We start from the raw sequence: 17,481 nt of genomic DNA, 5'->3' as shown, positions 1-17,481 counted from the left end.
AGCCTGGCAACAGTACACTGTAGGGTCTCTGTGGTTTACCCTCCTGACTAGGTGACTGCCTGACAGTGGGAGTTGCAGCTCCCCGCCTAAGCCCAGCATCCTAAGAGGGAATATTTCAAGCCCTGAGGAAAAAAAAAATCAAAATTCAAAATTTGAAGCCCAGTTCTTACTGAATGCAATATGTTTTCACACCATCGTGAAGTCAAAAAATCCTAATTTAAACCATCAGCAGTTGGGGGATTGTCTGTACAATTAATTTTAATTCATTCCCAGAGTCAAGCATTCCATGGGTGTAGTTAAGCTGATACAGGTGAACTGTCTTCAAAAGCCTATTCAGCTAGTAGGACTGGAGAATAAGGGTGAGGGAGCCAGTTTGGGTTCAGGGTTATTCCCTCACTCTAGGGCTGGGGGTAAGGATGGCCTTAGGCCTGAGCCTAAGCAACTCTTTCTTTTTTTGAGAGAGAGAGAATTTTTCTTTTTTAATATTTATTTTTTAGTTTTCGGCGGACACAACATCTTTGTTTGTATGTGGTGCTGAGGATCGAACCTGGGCCGCACGCATGCCAGGCGAGCGTGCTACCGCTTGAGCCACATCCCCAGCCCAGCAACTCCTTCTTAAAACTCCAGTTTGAAACCTGCAGTCTCACCAGGCATGCCTAACGGAGCCCTCCAGTATGGTGCTTAGGCACAAACAAGTCACTTTTCCCCACCCTGACAATCCCAGAGTGAAGTCTCTAGCATGTTGTCCTTGCCCCATAAAGGGGAAAGGCAAGAAAATCAGGGTGGGAACCACAGACCCAATGCTTTAACCCCAGGGTAAAGACATCACTGAGAGACCCAGTGGCAGCTGATAGGGGCTGAAAGGGTGGTCAAAGCCCCAAAATTTAGTATAAATGAAGGAGCAAATGAACAGACATTCAGCCAGTCGACACTGATGCACACAAGTCTGAGAGCCTCGTGAGGACCTAGACTGACATCCCAACTCTTCTCATCTGCCTGATCCTCTGTGTTACTCTCTCCGCTCTCATACTCTACAGCAGCCACTTGACTCTGGTGAGAAAAAGACTTCTCCCTATGACCACTTCCTCAGCCAGCCATCAGCTCCACCCCAGGAGAAACCTGCCTTGGTTCCTGATCTGATCACCACAGTCTGAGGGAGTGTGCATCTGCTGGACTTAGAGCCTAAGCCTTGAGACTTTTGAACTCACACTTGAGCTTAGCATGCAGAGGGAATGTCTGTCGTGAGCTTGTCATGATTAAGTGTGTTTGCGGCGCTTAGAATTAATGTATAATTGTTTGCTGTGAATTACATCTCTTTCAGTGTCTAGCACTAAGTATTGTCATTTTCTTGATTAAGAACCTATAGAGGGTCTGGGGTTGTGGCTCAGCGGTAGAGCGCTTGCCTAGCTCACGTGAGGCACTGGATTCAAAACTCAACATCACATAAAAATAAAGGTTATTGTGTCCACCTACAACTAAAAAAAACCCCACATATTAAAAAAAAAGAACCTATAGAGTGAAATTATATTGAATGATTTGAGTGAATAAAGCATTGACAAAGGCAGAAGCGCGGACATTCTTTATTTCTTCCCCTCGACTGCAAAAGTCACACCTTTTGCCACTGTGACATTGGGTCAAAAGTAACAGAACTGAGGACAGTCATCTTTTCCCACGAAGCTTTGAGAAGTGGAGCTGGGCAAAGGCAGGTGAGGAGAGGCATAGTTAGATTGGCAGAACCAGTCCTGGTGATGAGGAGGCAGCAGCTGCTGCAGCGCTCACCCCACCCCTTTCCCGTCTGCTGAGTAACCATCAGAATCATAAATATATAGCGATCCCTCAAAAAATCACCAACGTAGGTGACCTGCCTAAACTTTGTGGAAAACTTTGGTGTGTATGTGCATTTCTCTGGCGAAAGGGTCTATAGTTCTCATCAGATTCTCAAAGGAGTCCCTGAAAAAAGGACACATGAAGATATCGTCCAACTTCCTCATTTACTAGACGAAGAAACTGAGGCTCGGAGAGGAATAAGCAGTTGCCTTGAATCCAACAGAGGCATCAGAAGCGAAGGCATTTCGATTTTAATTCTGGCCTCGCAATCCTGGTCACAACTATGACCGATACCTCCTCGCTTCTCAGAAGGCCCTGAAAAGATCCCAGGAGGCAAGGGTTGCGGCCCGAGCCCAAGACTTTGCAGGCGATCCATACCCCGGCATTGAGGGGACTTGGCCAAACTCTCAGAAGGGTCTCTGTCAGCACGAAGGCTCCCGCACGCGGACCTCACCCTCGAGGAATCCCGTTGCCTTGGCGACTCCTAGTGAAGGACGAAGCACAAGGAGACCCCCGGGAAGTGGAGACTGCTTGGCCACTGGGAAGAGTTACGCCTACTCACTCACCTGACAGAAAAGAGGAAGCAGACACGCCCCAAGAGTCGGTCCCCAGCAAACCCACAGCACGGGAGTGGGAGCGAAAAGAATAACAGGAAATGACGCGAGCGCACGTGCTTCTGAGAGGGGCGGGGCGGGGCATGGAGAGACGCGTCCTCCACCGCGCGCCTGCGCGGCCAAGCCTACTGCGCTGCCGAGTCACTGGGGTGGGAGGGGCATGAGCAGGAGGCTGGGCGCGTGCCGAATGACGCAGGCGCAATGCGACTCCGGAGGCGCGGGCCGCCCCTGCCGCGGGTTTGGATCCGGGTCAGTCAGGCGCGGCGGTCGGGGAGAGACGATCTGAACTGACGGGACCGGATTACCCGAGCGCCCCAGCTGCGAGGAGGTAAGTGCCCTGACGTGACGGGGAGGGGCCGAGGGACGGCGTGTCGGTCTCCAGGTCTTGCCCGGGCGCGGGCAGTTTCCTCTGGGTTCGCCCACCTCTCGTAGCGTCTTCTCCCGGCGCCGACTACTTGGGCCGGGCCTGAGCCTGCGCCTCTCGGCGCCGGCTATTCCGCGGCGGTCTGGATCTGCCCGAGCTCCGCGCTCTCGCCGCTTCCCGCCTTTCTGTCCTCCCGCCGTCTCCGCCCCGCTCCCTCGAGGTCTCCCGCCCAGCCTTAGCTTCCCCTTTTCGCCCTCCTGGGCCGCCCTTTGCCCCTTCCCGCCTTTTCCAGCTCTCCTCCGAGCCCGGTTCTCGTCGGCTGCGCCCCTCGGGTCCGCTTCCGTCTTCTCCCGCATCCCTAGCTCCTCGGCTCCGGTTCCGGCCTGGGAATTCTTCCGAGGGGGCAGCTTTTCGAGACACTTCTCCGAGACCCCCGCTTCAGGTCGTGGCCTTTTCCTGATTCTGTTTAACCGCGACAGGCCCAGATTCTAGTTGGAACGAATTAACGTGGTGTTTTGGCTGTAGTCCTGCGATTGTTGGGTTGAGTGGTCGTGCAGAGAGATGTGTGATTTTTGTCTTTGGGGTCGATTGTCTCAACCCGGTGTTGTTTGCATCTATGAGGGTTGCTGAACAGTTAGGCTCCATGGTGGTCAGGAAAAGTTTCGAAATCTTTTAACATTGTGATGACACGCTTACGTGCGGATCCCTTTTTAATTGTTCTCAGGTCTTTTCAGGGTCCTAGAAATGGAGAATTAGGCTTGAAGTTTAAGGAGGTCTTGGTTAAAACGTAAAGATGGAAATCACGTGCATGCTGTTCGTCGAAAGAGAAAATCAGGAATTTTCTCTTTTGATGGAAGAACTTACACAAGAATTTTCTTTGTCATTTTTGAAAGATTGAGGGGAATTCTAGCAGAATTAAATTGTGGTGTGATTTGGCTTAAAACAATGCAAAATTATTTTTTAAATTTTTATTTTATTTTATTTTATTTTGGTACTTGGTATTGAACCTAGGGCCCTTTACCACTGAACTACATCCTCGGCCCTTTTTTTTTTAATTTTGAGACGGGGTCTTGCTGATTTGCTTAGGGCCACCAATTTATGATCCTCCTGTCTTGGCCTTCTGAGTCGCTGGGAATGCAAAATGACTTTTGATAGGCCTTTCTTTACAAGTTTAATCTCTTTGGGGATTGTTCAGCTTCAAGAAAATACAGCAGTCTGCAGTGAAAATAGTCTCTCATAAATTTGATATTAATGAAGGTGGGCAAACCAATTATTTTTGTTGCTTAAGTTAGTTGTACAACTTTTGGCTTTGAGTGAATGGAAACCTAGGAATACAGAGGAGCACAGAGTGAGCCTTTTGTGATTACAAGCAGCTCTGATCTCTCTCTTATGGTCATGCCTGAGATTCACCTTTGCTCTGGGTTAAAATAAATGAGAAAATAAACATAAGTAGTTGAAATACTGGAAGTCTGAACATAGTTTAAACAATACTTCATTCTTGAAGTTTTAGTCTGTAACCGAAATTTTATTTTGGCCTATTTTGATTTTTAGATAATAGATCTTTTTTAGTATGTCAACAAGAATATTAACTAAATTTGTGTTAACACCTCGAGTGGTCACCTGCCTTGCTATTAAGTCAGCACTCTATAATTAAAAGTTACATATCTGGGTGCAAAGCTGCTCAGGCAGTGATGTATTTTAAGTTTCTGGAAGGCAGGAATGAGATTCCAGTCTTTACAGAAATGGAGTTCCCAGGGACCCTTCTATCCCTAGCCTTTGAGTCCCGTGCCAAGCATATACATGGTAGGAATTTTGGAAATATTGGTGGGAGGAATGAATTTCTGTCTGTAGAATCCAGCAGTGTATACTTACACATGATGTGTACTTTCTTCTTTATTTATTTAGACTGATTTATTTCCATAAGAATCCCAAGATTATTTGTGTGAGGATCTTCTGGTTGGGGAGACTGGGTTCAGATGATTTATTAACTATGTACATGCTTATAGACAAAGCATTTGGTCATAAAGTAATCCAGAAGAACTATAAGTCAAATTTTAATTTAGTTCTGGCATCAGAAAAAATTTGTTTACAATCTTCTATAGCATCTTTTTAGATGCTGTAGAGTTTCACATATTTTAGAATATGTGATCTTTGCTTAGCCCTACCCCTAGATATTTAGGACTTTGTTATCTATTTATGGGGATCCTCCTCTAAATCAAGATGAATTAGAGACCGGTGAAATGTGAAATTGTATTGACAGTGTTTCCTTGTGTTTATGTATTGATTTAATAAGTCAGCCAAATATGTGTAAAGATTATATTTACATTTTCAGTCTTAAGAAGTTTAGAGGTGAAAGCTAGCTAATTCTTCTGAGACTGTTTTCAATTTTCCTCAAAGACATCTGCCTAAGATAGTTCAACTTCTACACATAAATACATAAATAAATAGTAAATCATGATACCTTGCTGCTTTATTCTGCTACTGATACTACATGGTTATGTTATATCAAACATTATGACACCTTGACCTTTGGAATATTAGAGGTCTCATAATAACATCAAACTCACCCCTGAGAAATGAGCAGATATGGGATCACAGAAGACTCAAGGATTCATAGGGAGGACACTACTCCTTCTGAGAGTGTCTGGGGTGAGGGGGGGTGGGGTGGGGGGATGGGGTCAGGGATACCAGATTAGAAATAAAGAGGTGAAGTACATTCTTTGCTTCAGAAATTCTCTATTTTTTGTTTTACTTTTTTTCTGTTTTTGTTTTTATGGTAACTGGGGATTCAACCCAGAGGTGTCCTTCCACTGAATGTGTCCCCAGCTCTTTAAAAAATTTTTTTATTTTGAGATAGAGTCTAATTGAATTGCCTTGGTTGGCCTCAAACTCGAGATTCTCCTATCTCTGCTTACTGAGTAGCTGGAATTACAGGCACACACTGTCAGTGCTGGCTGCCCCACCACCACCATGCCCCCCTTTCTTTCTATCTGGATACTGGTTTGCTTAATTTTGGGTCAGGATTTGGTACTAATTTTCATCCTGGATGAAAAACTAATTTAGACACTAGATTAATTTATTAACAGAGTCTCTGTTGTGTTTCTTGTTGCTTTGGTTAATTCTTCATCCCCTTTGTTTAAATATAAAATTCAGGGCAAAAGAAATGGAGAACTTTGGTTAATCAAACTAGTTGATTAAAAAGAAGTCGTTTTTGCACATCTATAGAACAGCAATTTGTTTTTTACTTCCCATTTTTTCTCAAGAGTTCTTTTCCTTATTTTTTTTTTTTAGTTGCTAATTCATTTGTTTTTCTTGTTTCATGATTTCAGTATTCAAAGCTATTTTTAAAGAACAAAGAAGTTGAGTATGGAATAATCAATAATCATTGAAATAAGTTTCTAATCCTGTTTTAACAATGGCAACAACAAGTTTCTAAAACTTTTTTTTTTTTTCTTCCTAAAACTGTTTTAACAAATGTCTCTCAGACATTTCCTCATGATGCATGTGGATACCTCGCTAAGGATTGTTTTAGAAAAAATACGATCAAGTGCCATGAAGTTTTATTTAACTAGAATTGTTAGGGTTAGACCAGATGAATGCCCAGTAGCATTTTAAAGAATCAGTGCTATAGTTTGAGCCTTTTTGATGTAAGGTCAGTGTGTTACAGGTTTCTAGGAATCTACAACTGGAGAGATTATTCTCCCCTTTTAAAAAGTGTACTGAAACATATCTGAGATGATCTAGTTTCTAAAACTGGTTAATAGGATTTTGGCATCAAGTATTTGGACAGTTTAAATTGTCATAATACATACACATTTTCTGCATTATTTCATTTGGTATCTTCTTAAGAAATAGAACCCTCAGTTTCCTGATCCATTTACACTGAAACTTCCTTTTAGAATTAATTTTTTTTCTCCCACAGTTATGGTATCAGAAATGTGTGTGTGTTTACATATGTATGCGTGTGTCTCCCCCCACACCCCTCAGTGTTGGGCATTAAACCTGGGGCCTCAAGCATGCTAGACAAATGTTTTACCACTGAGCTATGTCCCCATCCAAAGATAGAAAAGGGATCCTTTTGATCCCACCACTTTTACTTTGCTCATCTTATTTTTATTTTCTTTTTTAGTATTAACGGGAACATCCATAGTAGTGCAAAAACTTTCACAATGAAATCCGAAGCCAAGGATGGAGAGGAGGAGAGTCTACAAACTGCTTTCAAGAAATTAAGAGTGGATGCATCAGGGTAATTAAACCTAATATATTATTTACTAGATTTAAATAGTCCTTTCCCTTTAAAGAGCTTTTCCTTTTCCAACATTCATTATTATTTATAGAATATATCAGTAGTAATAGTATAACATTCTACCAAATTCCACACAGTATTGTTTTACTTCTAAAGTAAAGAATCTTATGTTAAATATGAAAAATATCAGCTCATTTGTGCTTTAGCATTGAGTGTTTTGATTTTCTTTAACTTTGAGGAGGCCCCCTTTATCAAGCAGATCCCATAAGAGATTATATCAGGGATACATCTCAAGGGAATCACAGTATTTTTCACTAAGTGTAATTGGCTCAATCGTAATCTATGAAGACATTGTTGATTTCATGGTCTTTGATTGCTGACTCTATCACTATGGAAACCTTTATTCAGTAGGGTTCTGTCACTGAGATCAATAATCTTGGACCCTTTGGCCAAACTAATTAGAGCACCTGCAGACCAGCTGCTCTCTGAATGTTAATATTTGACCCTTTGCAAAATGTTCTGTGCAAGTCTCCTTTCACTCCAGTTATTTTCCCAAAGCCAGAAGAAATCTTAAAATTTTAATGGATATGAGAAATTTTCTTTTTATGAATAAAAACCAGAATAGAACACTCCACCACAAATAGTTAATACTTAACTCTCCCCCAAACACTGGGTTAAGTACTTCATGTTCATAATTTAATCCTCATCACCACCTTAGAAAATTAGATACCAATGTCATTGATGAGACTCATAAATAAAGTCACTTTCTACTAGTCATATGGAGCCAGGATTTGAACCCAGACAGTCTGACTTTGAACTTGTGCTCTTAACCATTTCTTTGTATAGTACATTAAATAAAGATAATATGAAGAAATGCATGTAGTAATAGTATAATATAGTAAAAATTAAATTGACGTTTGTCATTATAGGTATCTTCCTACTGCTAGCACTATTTTTGGCTTACCAAGTGAGGAGATTTATACTAATAGATTTGCACCACAAATGATAAGGTGCTCGCATTTGCTTCTGTGATACTTCAAGAAAGTTTCTCCTTGTTTTTCTGATACTTTATCTTGCCATTTTGTATCAATACTTTGATAAGCCATTTTGGGAAATGGAAATAAAGCACAAAAGCAGATAGTTCTAGATTGTGGTTGTAGTGTATTGCTTTGTGATTGCTGGTACAGAAATAACTTTTTAAAATCAAGAAGATTCTGGGAAAACACAAACACCCACAGACAAACAGATATATAATTCCCTTCATGTGCAAACTTTAAGTTAATCTCTTGCTGCCCAGACTTACTTCCTAATGTTTTAAGAAATTGGAATGTGAAATTGAGTCATTTTAGTGTTGCTAAAAATTACCTGGTTCATTATAAAATATCTTGCAAAGAATCTGTATAATATATGCTTGAAAATTATGGTATTTGTAGCATGTGATCTGCCTTGAGAAAAATTATCGGAAGAGGAGCAATGAACACTTGAGAAAACAAACAGTGATTCATTAGCATGACTAAGCAGAATAAGACTTGCATAGTTCAGCATACATTTTTAGTTATTTCATATTGTTGCTGATTTACAAGGGGAACTTCTTAGAGACTGACTCATAAGGTAACCTGGCCTTGCCAGGAATTTAGTATGATCCTGTTCAACAGGTTTCAATTCCTAATGGTGTTTGTCTTATCAGGACACATGTCTATATGTTTTTTACAAAACAACATAATCCTTTCTATCTAAGTATAGAATAGTAACATGTTTGTTAGAGAAAAATTTACAAAAAATTAATAAAGGAAGGAACAGTCATAATTTATCATAATTTTACCATCTAGACCATCTGTGCATGAATTCCTAATGTTTCATTGTATAGTTTTGCCATAATTTATATAGTACAGTATTTTTCTCTTGTTGAATATTTAGGTTATTCCCAAGTTACTTTTTTAAAATTATGCTTTAGGGGCCAGGGTTGTGGCTCAGTGGTAGAGCGCTTGTCCAGGATGCATGAGGCACTGGGTTCAATTTCTGGCACCGCATAAAAACAAGGAAAAATAAAATTAAAAATAAAAATAAAAAACAAATAAAATAAAATTATGCTTTAGTGAATACCTTTTAGTTTAGTACATTAATGTCTCTTTCTAAGGAATTTTTATTATCCATAGCATATATAGTAAAAGCTATGCGTGTTTATGTGTTTTATATTTTGAGTGTGTATATTAAATCTGGAAGGACCTATACCAAAAATGTTAGTATTGGTAGTCTCTAGATCATGAGGTTATGGATGGTTCTCCTTTTTTCTCTTTTATGTTTCTTTACTGGGAACCTATTATGTTACCTGTACACTTTTATTTTTTTAATTTTATTTATTTTAAAAATATTTTTCAGTTATGATGGACCTTTATTTCTTTATATGTGGTGCTGAGAATCGAACCAAGCGCCTCACACATTCTAGGCAAGAGATCTACCACCAAGCCCTAGTCCCAGCCCCAACCTGTATACTTTTAAAATAAAGATTTAACGCAGAGAAATATTTGTTTATTATGAAAATTATAATATTTTTCTAAAATTTTTATGGCATTTAAATGTGTTCATTTTCAAGTTAAATTGAGTCTTTTAAAGGTTTTGCTGCTAAACCTAGTTATGGGCTCTGGTTTGCCTGCAAAAAATGAGTGGCCATTGTCATTAGTATTCTCTCTGAATGTAAGGCCTGATCTGCCCCAGATAAACAGCCTAAAAGTCTATTTATATCCTGCTGTTGGTTACACTTAAGGATCATTCCTTGGCTTATGATTTTGCAACTATGGGCTTTTGAAGATCCTCTAAATGTGGTTTTGAAGAAAGCTTTATATTAAAAGCCAAGCAATTTTTTTTTTTAATGAAGAACAAATCCAATTTTTTTCAAATACTTTTTAGATATCAGTGGACCTTTATTTTATTCATTATTTATATGCAGTGCTGAGAATCGAACACAGTGCCTCACACATGTTAGGCAAGTACTCTATCACTGAGCCACAACCTCAACTTTTGAGAAACATAAACTTAGAAAAAAAATAAAGATATTGATAATAGTTGTGTTTGGGTTGGTGACGGCAGTAAGTTCTCATTGTAGGTTTTCTACAGCAGTAAACTTTGTTCTTGTCTTCAGGTCCATAGTATCGCTGTCTGTTGGAGAAGGCACGAGTGTCAGAGCATCAGTCAGAACAGCAGCAGATGATACCAAACCTAAAACCTCATGTGCATCTAAAGACAGTTGGCATGGGTAAGAGCTTCTTATTGAGATGATTTTTATCCCAGTCCCTTAAAGTACTATGGGACTTTCCTTCCTGAGTGTCCAGAAAAAGAAATGCCACAATATAGAATTCACCACCCAGCAATTAGAATAGAGAAACACTTTAGTTGTAAATTTGTCAAGACTTTCTGTTTGGCCTGATCAGGGTCAATTTTTATAAATATTTTATGTGTGTTTGAGAAGAATGAGTTTTCTCCATTTTTTTTTTTTTTAATTCTATGTCCGTTAAATTAGGCTTTAAATGTATTACTTTAGTCTTTTTAAATTTTTTTGTTCAGTTTGACCTATCAAGAGGTATGTTGAAATCTCCCTCATTGGAGTAAATATGTCTGTTTTTCCCTTAAGTTCTATGTGTTTGCTTTCTTTGTTTTGGAATTATTAGGTACATAGAACCTAGGTCCATTCAAGTTTTAGAGTTTTTTTCTTCACTGGTGAATTGAAACTTTTATGTAGTTTTATAATGACTTTTGTCTTAAAGTCCGTATTGCCTGGAATTAATTTAACTAGCCCTGTGTTTTGTTTTTGTTTTATTCCCTACCAGGGATTGAACCCAGGAGCATTTAACCACTAAGCCACATCTCCAGCACTTTTTTAAAATATTGAGACAGGGTCTTGCCAAGTTGCTCAGGGCCTTGCTAAGTTGCTCAGGCTGGCTTTGAACTTGCAATCTTCCTGCCTCAGCCTCCTGAGTGGCTGGGATTACAGGCATGTGCCACTGTGCACGGCTCCCATTTTCTTTTCCCATTCTTTTAATCATTTCTTACTTTCAGATTTGGGGTGTGTTTCACATAAGTATTCAGTCCTGTCATCAGGGTTCTTTTTTTGTTTGTTTGTTTTGTTTTTTTGGCTTCTGAATTTAATGCATTTACATTTATTTTGATTATTGGTGGATTTGAACTTGTTTCTGCCATTTTACTTTATGTTGTTTGCCTCTTCCCACCTTCCAAAAAATAAAGGGTTTTATTTGTTTTTTTCCCTCTGTCACTTACCCATCTACTGGTTTGAAAATTATACATTGTTTTTATTCTTTTAGTAATTAACCTTGAAATTTTAATCATCTTGCATGTTTTTAACAAAGATGAAAAAGTTAATGCTATAAATCTCTTCTTTAGAACTCTTTTTCTCTTATTGCCTCACTTTCATGGTTTACCTGCTCAATATTTTAGTTTTGTTAGTTCTTTTTAACCTTATGTTTTGTTACTGTAATTTAAAATGACAACATGTGTTTATTTATCTACATGTTCATAGTTTTTTTGCTTGCTTTTTTGTATCTCAGACCTTCCATACAGGATCCCTTTCTTCGTAAGGTAGTTCCTTCAGTGAAAATCTATTCTTTAGCAAAAGGCCCCTTGGATTGCATAACCCCACAGAAAATGCATTTGATTGGAGCCCCCTGAGCTGAGGATATAGCTCAGTGGTAGAGCACTTGCCTTGCCTACCATGTACAAAGTCTTGGGTTCCATTTCCAGCACTACATAAATATGCAGACAGATACTTATGAACAGAGCCTCCTGGGTTATATAACATGATATCCTGTTGGTAAATGTATTTTGGTTTTCCTGAAAATTCCTTTTCATCCTTGTTTTTGAAAGGTAGATGTGATATACCTGATAGGAGAGATGGGCATGCTGGGATCTGGGTGTCATTGAGACAGAGAGTAAAACCGAATCTGGTGCTTCTCCCTACCCACCTGTTCCACCAGGCCCTCCCTTTCAGGCTATTCATTTCATCCTGAGACTGTCTCAGCAAATGAGCACAAAGTATTTACTTTCTTTTGGTACCTGAAGATACTATTCACAGTCTTCTGGCTTCATTGTGTTGACATTAAAAGTCTTCTTTGAATCTAATTGTTGTTCTCTTTGAAACAATCTGACTTGTTTCTGCCTCCTTTTAAGATCTTTCTGTTGTTTTTGTTGTTCTACAGTTTTGCTACAGAGTCTAGATATGGATTATTTTTCTAATCTTCCTGTATCTATAGATTTTTTTCTTTTATCAGTTTAAAAATATATCTCAGCCATTACCTCTTTACAAGTCACTGGTCCTCTGATTTCTTTACTTCAGAGACTACAGACTTATTCTGTTTTCCATTTCTTGTGACTTTTTCATTTTTTCCATATCCATCTGTCTGTATACCTTTTAGATTAGGAGCTGGTACACTTTTTTTGTTAAAGGTTTTATAGTAAATATATTAGGCTTTGGAGACCAATAGGCAAAAATTAAAGGATATTCTATAGGTACTTATTTAAGAGAGAAAATTACTGCCCCATGCTATTGCCTAGGGTGGGCCATTCTGCCTCATGGACATACTTTGTGCTCATTTGTTGAGACAGTCTCAGGATGAAATGAATAGCCTGACAAGGAGGGCCTGGTGGAACAGATGGGTAGGGAGAAGCACCAGATTCGGTTTTACTTTCTGTCTCAATGACACCCAGATCCCAGCATGCCCATCTCTCCTACAGAGATCCTGGCATTGGTCACATTATTGAGCTGTGATGCCTAGCCAGTGCCAGTATGTAGACGATAACCCATGTGGGCCCTGGACAGTGCTGCAACATGCCCACTAGCAGGCAGTAGGGAATAGAGGGGTTCAGGGGCCGCTGTACTCTAGTCTCCATGTTTTATAGTGTTAGCCTACTGGAGAAGTGTTCATGGGCTGTACAGAAACAGGTATGGAGGTGTCACTCAGTGATAGAACACATGCTTAATGCATGTGGCCTCAGTTCAGTTCCCAGCACCAAACAAACCAAGATGGGGGCTGGAATTGACTCACAGGCTATAACTTGCTGGTCCCTGTTAAAAACAACTCAGTTTTTCTTCCAGTTCAATAATTCTTTCCTTAGCTATGTATATTATTTAGCCTGTTCATTTAGCTTAATTCCAAATATAATTTTTATTTCTTTAAAGCCCCATTTGGTTCTTTTTTCTAATTTGCTTCCCAGTGTCACGTCTTCTTTTCTTTACTCAGTTCTTTTCTTTAAATATTGTACAAGTAATTAACTTATATAGGGTGTCTGAGAATTCTCCCAGTATCTGAGAACATCAGAATCTAAATCCTTTTGTTTATTTTTTTGTTGGTTGTTACCAATTATAGATATGAGTCATAAATCTGAGGCTTTGTTTACTATACTGGCATAATGGCTATTTGGCCATTTGGAGCACTAGCCTTGAAATGGCACTGAATTCAGGCTTAGGGCACGACATTTAGGCTTTTCAGCATCAGTTTGTGCAGGGTGCTTCCCCATTCCCCTTGGTCAGAGATTCACAAACATAGGTGGAGACAAGGTAGGTATTCCACACCACATGTTTGTTCTAAATAATTCAGTTTTCTCTCCTATGTCTATAGCTTGCTATCAAGGGGATGATGTGGGTGGCTTTTGAGATACAAATACTTAGGCAGCTTGAAAATGGAGGGAGGCACATTTCTTTGGGGGAAATTTATAACTTTATACTTATTCAACCTGGGAGGCGGTAGATTTCCAGCTGTCATAAAGAATCAGTGGGGAGGGTTCTGTATCCCCAACATTTTCTGTATTTTTCTCTTAGGTCTACAAGGAAGTCTTCACGAGGAGCAGTGAGAACCCAGCGTCGTCGACGTTCTAAGTCTCCTGTCCTTCATCCTCCAAAGTTCATACATTGCAGTACAATAGCATCTCCTTCCAGCAGCCAGCTCAAGCACAGAAGCCAGACTGACCCCCCTGATGGCAGCAGTGGGCTGGGAATATCAACTCCTAAAGAGTTCAGTGCAGGAGAAAGCTCTGCTTCACTCGATGCCAATCACACAGGGGGAGTTGTTGAGCCTTTGGGAACTTCAGTTCCAAGGCTCTCATCAGAGAGTAAGACAGAAGACTCCTGTGATGCTACCCAAGTCTCCCACACAAGTCTCAAGGCCAGCGATCTCTCTGACTTTCAATCTGTTTCCAAGCTAAACCAGGGCAAGCCATGTGCATGCATAGGCAAGGAGTGCCAGTGTAAGAGATGGCATGATATGGAAGTGTATTCCTTTTCAGGCCTGCAGAATGTTCCTCCCTTGGCCCCAGAACGAAGATCCACGCTTGAGGACTACTCTCAGTCGCTGCACACCAGAACTCTGTCTGGCTCTCCCCGTTCCTGTTCTGAGCAAGCTCGAGTCTATGTGGATGATGTGACCATTGAGGACCTATCAGGCTACATGGAATATTACTTGTATATTCCCAAGAAAATGTCCCACATGGCAGAAATGATGTACACCTGATAGTAAGAAGCTAATTCACATGCTTTAAACCAATGAAGGGTTGTCAAAGAGATTTAGTTAATGGCAGACCTTGTGGCCACTTTGTGTGAGAAGACATCTTTCTGCTCACTGTGCTTGCAATAAAAACTTTTCTTGGCATCTCAGTTAATCTTTGTTCTTTATAAACTTACTCTAGTTTTTCATACCCATCAAGGTAAACAGATGAAAGAAAGTCCCCCTCCTCTAGAGTGTTCATGGGAAATGAAGAAACGGCAATTACTTGAGACTGGTAGTAGTGGGTGTATGAAAGAAAACCTTTTGTAAAACAGCATTTTTTACTGTATAAGATTGGATAGCCAAGGAAAGTCAGTTTTGTAACTGAACTAAACACTTGTCATGTTGTCGTGCCAGCCTGCAGTATTAGAAGTTACAAGACTGATTTAAACCATATCTGATTTAATGCAGGATTTGTGCCATTACAGGTTTCTTATGTTTTTGTTGAGCTAGAGGTCTAAGGTTTAGGTTCAATATGAATAAACTAGCCAGCCTGCCTTATATTGTTTAGAGTCAGTAACCATCACTAAATAAACCTTTAGTGTTTACTCATCCTGAGATATGCTATGTGAAGTTTTTCAAGTAAGAAGCTGCTTGGAGTTGGCTGCTCCATTTGGAGGGAGGGGGTGTAGTATCTGACACTGTGTGCATCTTCTCTGTCTAATGTTTTTATGTGGCATGTTTCTTGCCATCAGTAGGGACTCATTCCTCAGTTTCAAATGGTCTAGATGTTTATTAATAATCTCTGAACTGTCCTCTCAGCCAGCGACCCAAAAAAAATTTTGTACATGCTGTATTTAATACATTTCTGGTCAACCACCCCACATTCCTCTCCAAACTTTGGTATAAAATAAAAATAATTTTAAAATCTCAGTTTCATCAGAAGGACAAATCCTTATCTTTTTCAGATGTTTCCACGATGGGTTTTGTATATACTCATAGTTTATATTTTAATTCACAGCATCTTAAGCATAGTCACCAAATTTTGGTGAAAATTCTAGCCATGTTAACATAACATTAAGAAATTTCTTTTACTTTTAGATTTCAAAATAATCTTTCACCGCTTACTAAAACATCCCACTGGTTGTACAGTTGATTCATGACAGTGGGGTCAGGGCTTCACAAATGAGTGATTTGTACTTGGGGGTAGTATTAGAAAAGCTCTGAATTTGTGGGAGACCCCTGCTAGTTTCTATTTCAGTGTGGAAGCTGCGATTAGAGCAAAGAAGCAAAACGCCATGACAGCAATAAATGCTGTGACATTTCTTAATGGTGACAGAAGGCATGCACTACTTTGTACATGTAAGGCAGCAATTCTCCAACTTTTCGTACTCCTTTACACTTAAAAATTTGGGACCCTATAGAGATTGTTTATGTGGATTACAGCTTAATATTTATCAGAAATTAAAACTAATAAAATTTTTAAATATTGCTTAAAAATAATGAAGACATTACAAACTAACATAAATATCATTTTAGAATTCAAAATAGCTTTAACAAAACAATTTTTTTGGTAGGGGGTATATCGGGATTTGAACTCAGAGGCACTCAACCACTGAGCTACATCCCCAGCCTTTTTTTATTTTATGAGTTGCTTGGTGCCTCCCTATTGCTGAGGCTGGCTTTGATCCTCCTGTCAGCCTCCACAGCTGTGGGGATTACAGGCTTACACCACCTTACATTTTTGCAAATCTTTTGTTTGGCTTCATAGAAGAAAAATTCTCATGTCTGCTCCTGCATTCAGTCTCTTGGGATATCACATTATTTTATCTCCAGTAAACTCCACTGTATACTCGTGAGAGAATAATGTCTTAGTGCCATGAAAACTATTTGGCCTATCAGGTTCCTTAAAATGGTCTCAAGATGTCCAGGGGTTCCCAGATCATGATTTGAGAACCATTCAAAGAGACCATGTAAGCTGGTTGTAAAAGTACTACCCCACCCATAAGTAATTTTTTCTCACCTTATTTTTTTTTACTGGAGAGTAGGGGATTGGACTCAGAAGCATTCAACCACTGAGCCATCTCCTATTGCCAATAGCCAGGCTGGCGACCTCAGCTGGGTTCACAAGAGCTGTCTGCACCAATAGCTTAAGAAAACAGCTAAAGAAGCATGCAACACACAGAAATACCTTTTGCTTGCAGGAATCAGGGTTGTGCGAGAGCAAGCCTGAGACCCTATTTATTGAGGGGAAGGCACCCAAATGAGGCAAGGGATTGGGTTTCACGGGGTGTAGCCCAGTTTCATTGGGTGACGCCCACTCCCAGAGCTTCCTTCCCCCGCAGATTGGAGGTGAGGTCCACTTGTTTCCACCTACAGTGTCATACCCTCCGACACTCAGCTAAGGGTCCGTGCTCACTCCTATGTGGCAGCTCCTGACAATGTCCCCAGCTTTTTTTGTATTTTATTTACAGACAGGGTCTCAGTTGCAAGCTTGCATCTATGTGGATAATATGACCATTGAAATGTAATTAAGTAGCTCACTACTTAAAGTAAAAGGAATCAAGTCTTTAAGTCCTTTTGGTTTGCTTTTCAAACCAGGGGTCTGTTTTTATTTTGTTGTTGTTGTTGTTTTGTTTTTTGTATTTTCTTCATGCTATAAATACAGCAATCACCAGAGAATGAAGAGTGGTATTGTTCTTTTTTTGTTCAATGTTGTTAGGTAGTGTGAAAGGGACAGAAAAGGACAATATTGACCTTGGAAAACTGCTGAAGTCCAATTTGAATGAAAATTTAGATATTCCAGGTTTGTGGGAATACATTTTATCTCAGTTGAACTCTCAAAACACAGATCTTGAAGTTGAACATTACTCTGCTCAGACCCAATTGGGCCAACGTCAGTACTGGCTTTGTTTTGTGGATACTGTTTACCAACCTTATCTA

At 39.8% G+C, this 17,481-nt stretch overlaps 1 protein-coding gene and 1 long non-coding RNA gene across 2 annotated transcripts; one reads left to right on the top strand and one right to left on the bottom strand.

Moving 5' to 3' along the window:
• Nucleotides 1-1,564: 1,564 nt before the first annotated feature.
• LOC114100484 (uncharacterized) lies at nt 1,565-2,579 on the bottom strand. The gene is made up of 2 exons (XR_003584081.3): nt 2,394-2,579; nt 1,565-2,142 (listed from the first exon to the last, which is right to left on the bottom strand). It is a non-coding gene; the product is annotated as an uncharacterized lncRNA (long non-coding RNA).
• An 87-nt stretch (nt 2,580-2,666) lies between these two features.
• Nucleotides 2,667-14,708, top strand: Oser1 (oxidative stress responsive serine rich 1). Its single transcript, XM_027945209.2, has 4 exons — nt 2,667-2,769; nt 6,935-7,051; nt 10,191-10,304; nt 13,878-14,708. Exons 2-4 carry the CDS (start codon nt 6,975-6,977, stop codon nt 14,563-14,565), a joined length of 879 nt encoding a protein of 292 aa, XP_027801010.1. The 5' UTR covers nt 2,667-2,769; nt 6,935-6,974; the 3' UTR covers nt 14,566-14,708.
• Nucleotides 14,709-17,481: the final 2,773 nt, after the last annotated feature.

The sequence above is a fragment of the Marmota flaviventris genome, chromosome 2 (genome assembly GCF_047511675.1).
Source record: "Marmota flaviventris isolate mMarFla1 chromosome 2, mMarFla1.hap1, whole genome shotgun sequence".
Taxonomy (NCBI): domain Eukaryota; kingdom Metazoa; phylum Chordata; class Mammalia; order Rodentia; family Sciuridae; genus Marmota; species Marmota flaviventris.
This window is presented reverse-complemented; position numbering and strand designations above follow the sequence as displayed.

Bases quoted from the DNA above. Each gene is read 5' to 3' on its own strand.
- Oser1 (XM_027945209.2), top strand. From the start codon at position 6,975: ATGAAATCCGAAGCCAAGGATGGAGAGGAGGAGAGTCTACAAACTGCT. The intron at 7,052-10,190 runs GTAATTAAACCT...TCTTGTCTTCAG, and splicing joins TTAAGAGTGGATGCATCAGG to GTCCATAGTATCGCTGTCTG. The intron at 10,305-13,877 runs GTAAGAGCTTCT...TTTTTCTCTTAG, and splicing joins TCTAAAGACAGTTGGCATGG to GTCTACAAGGAAGTCTTCAC.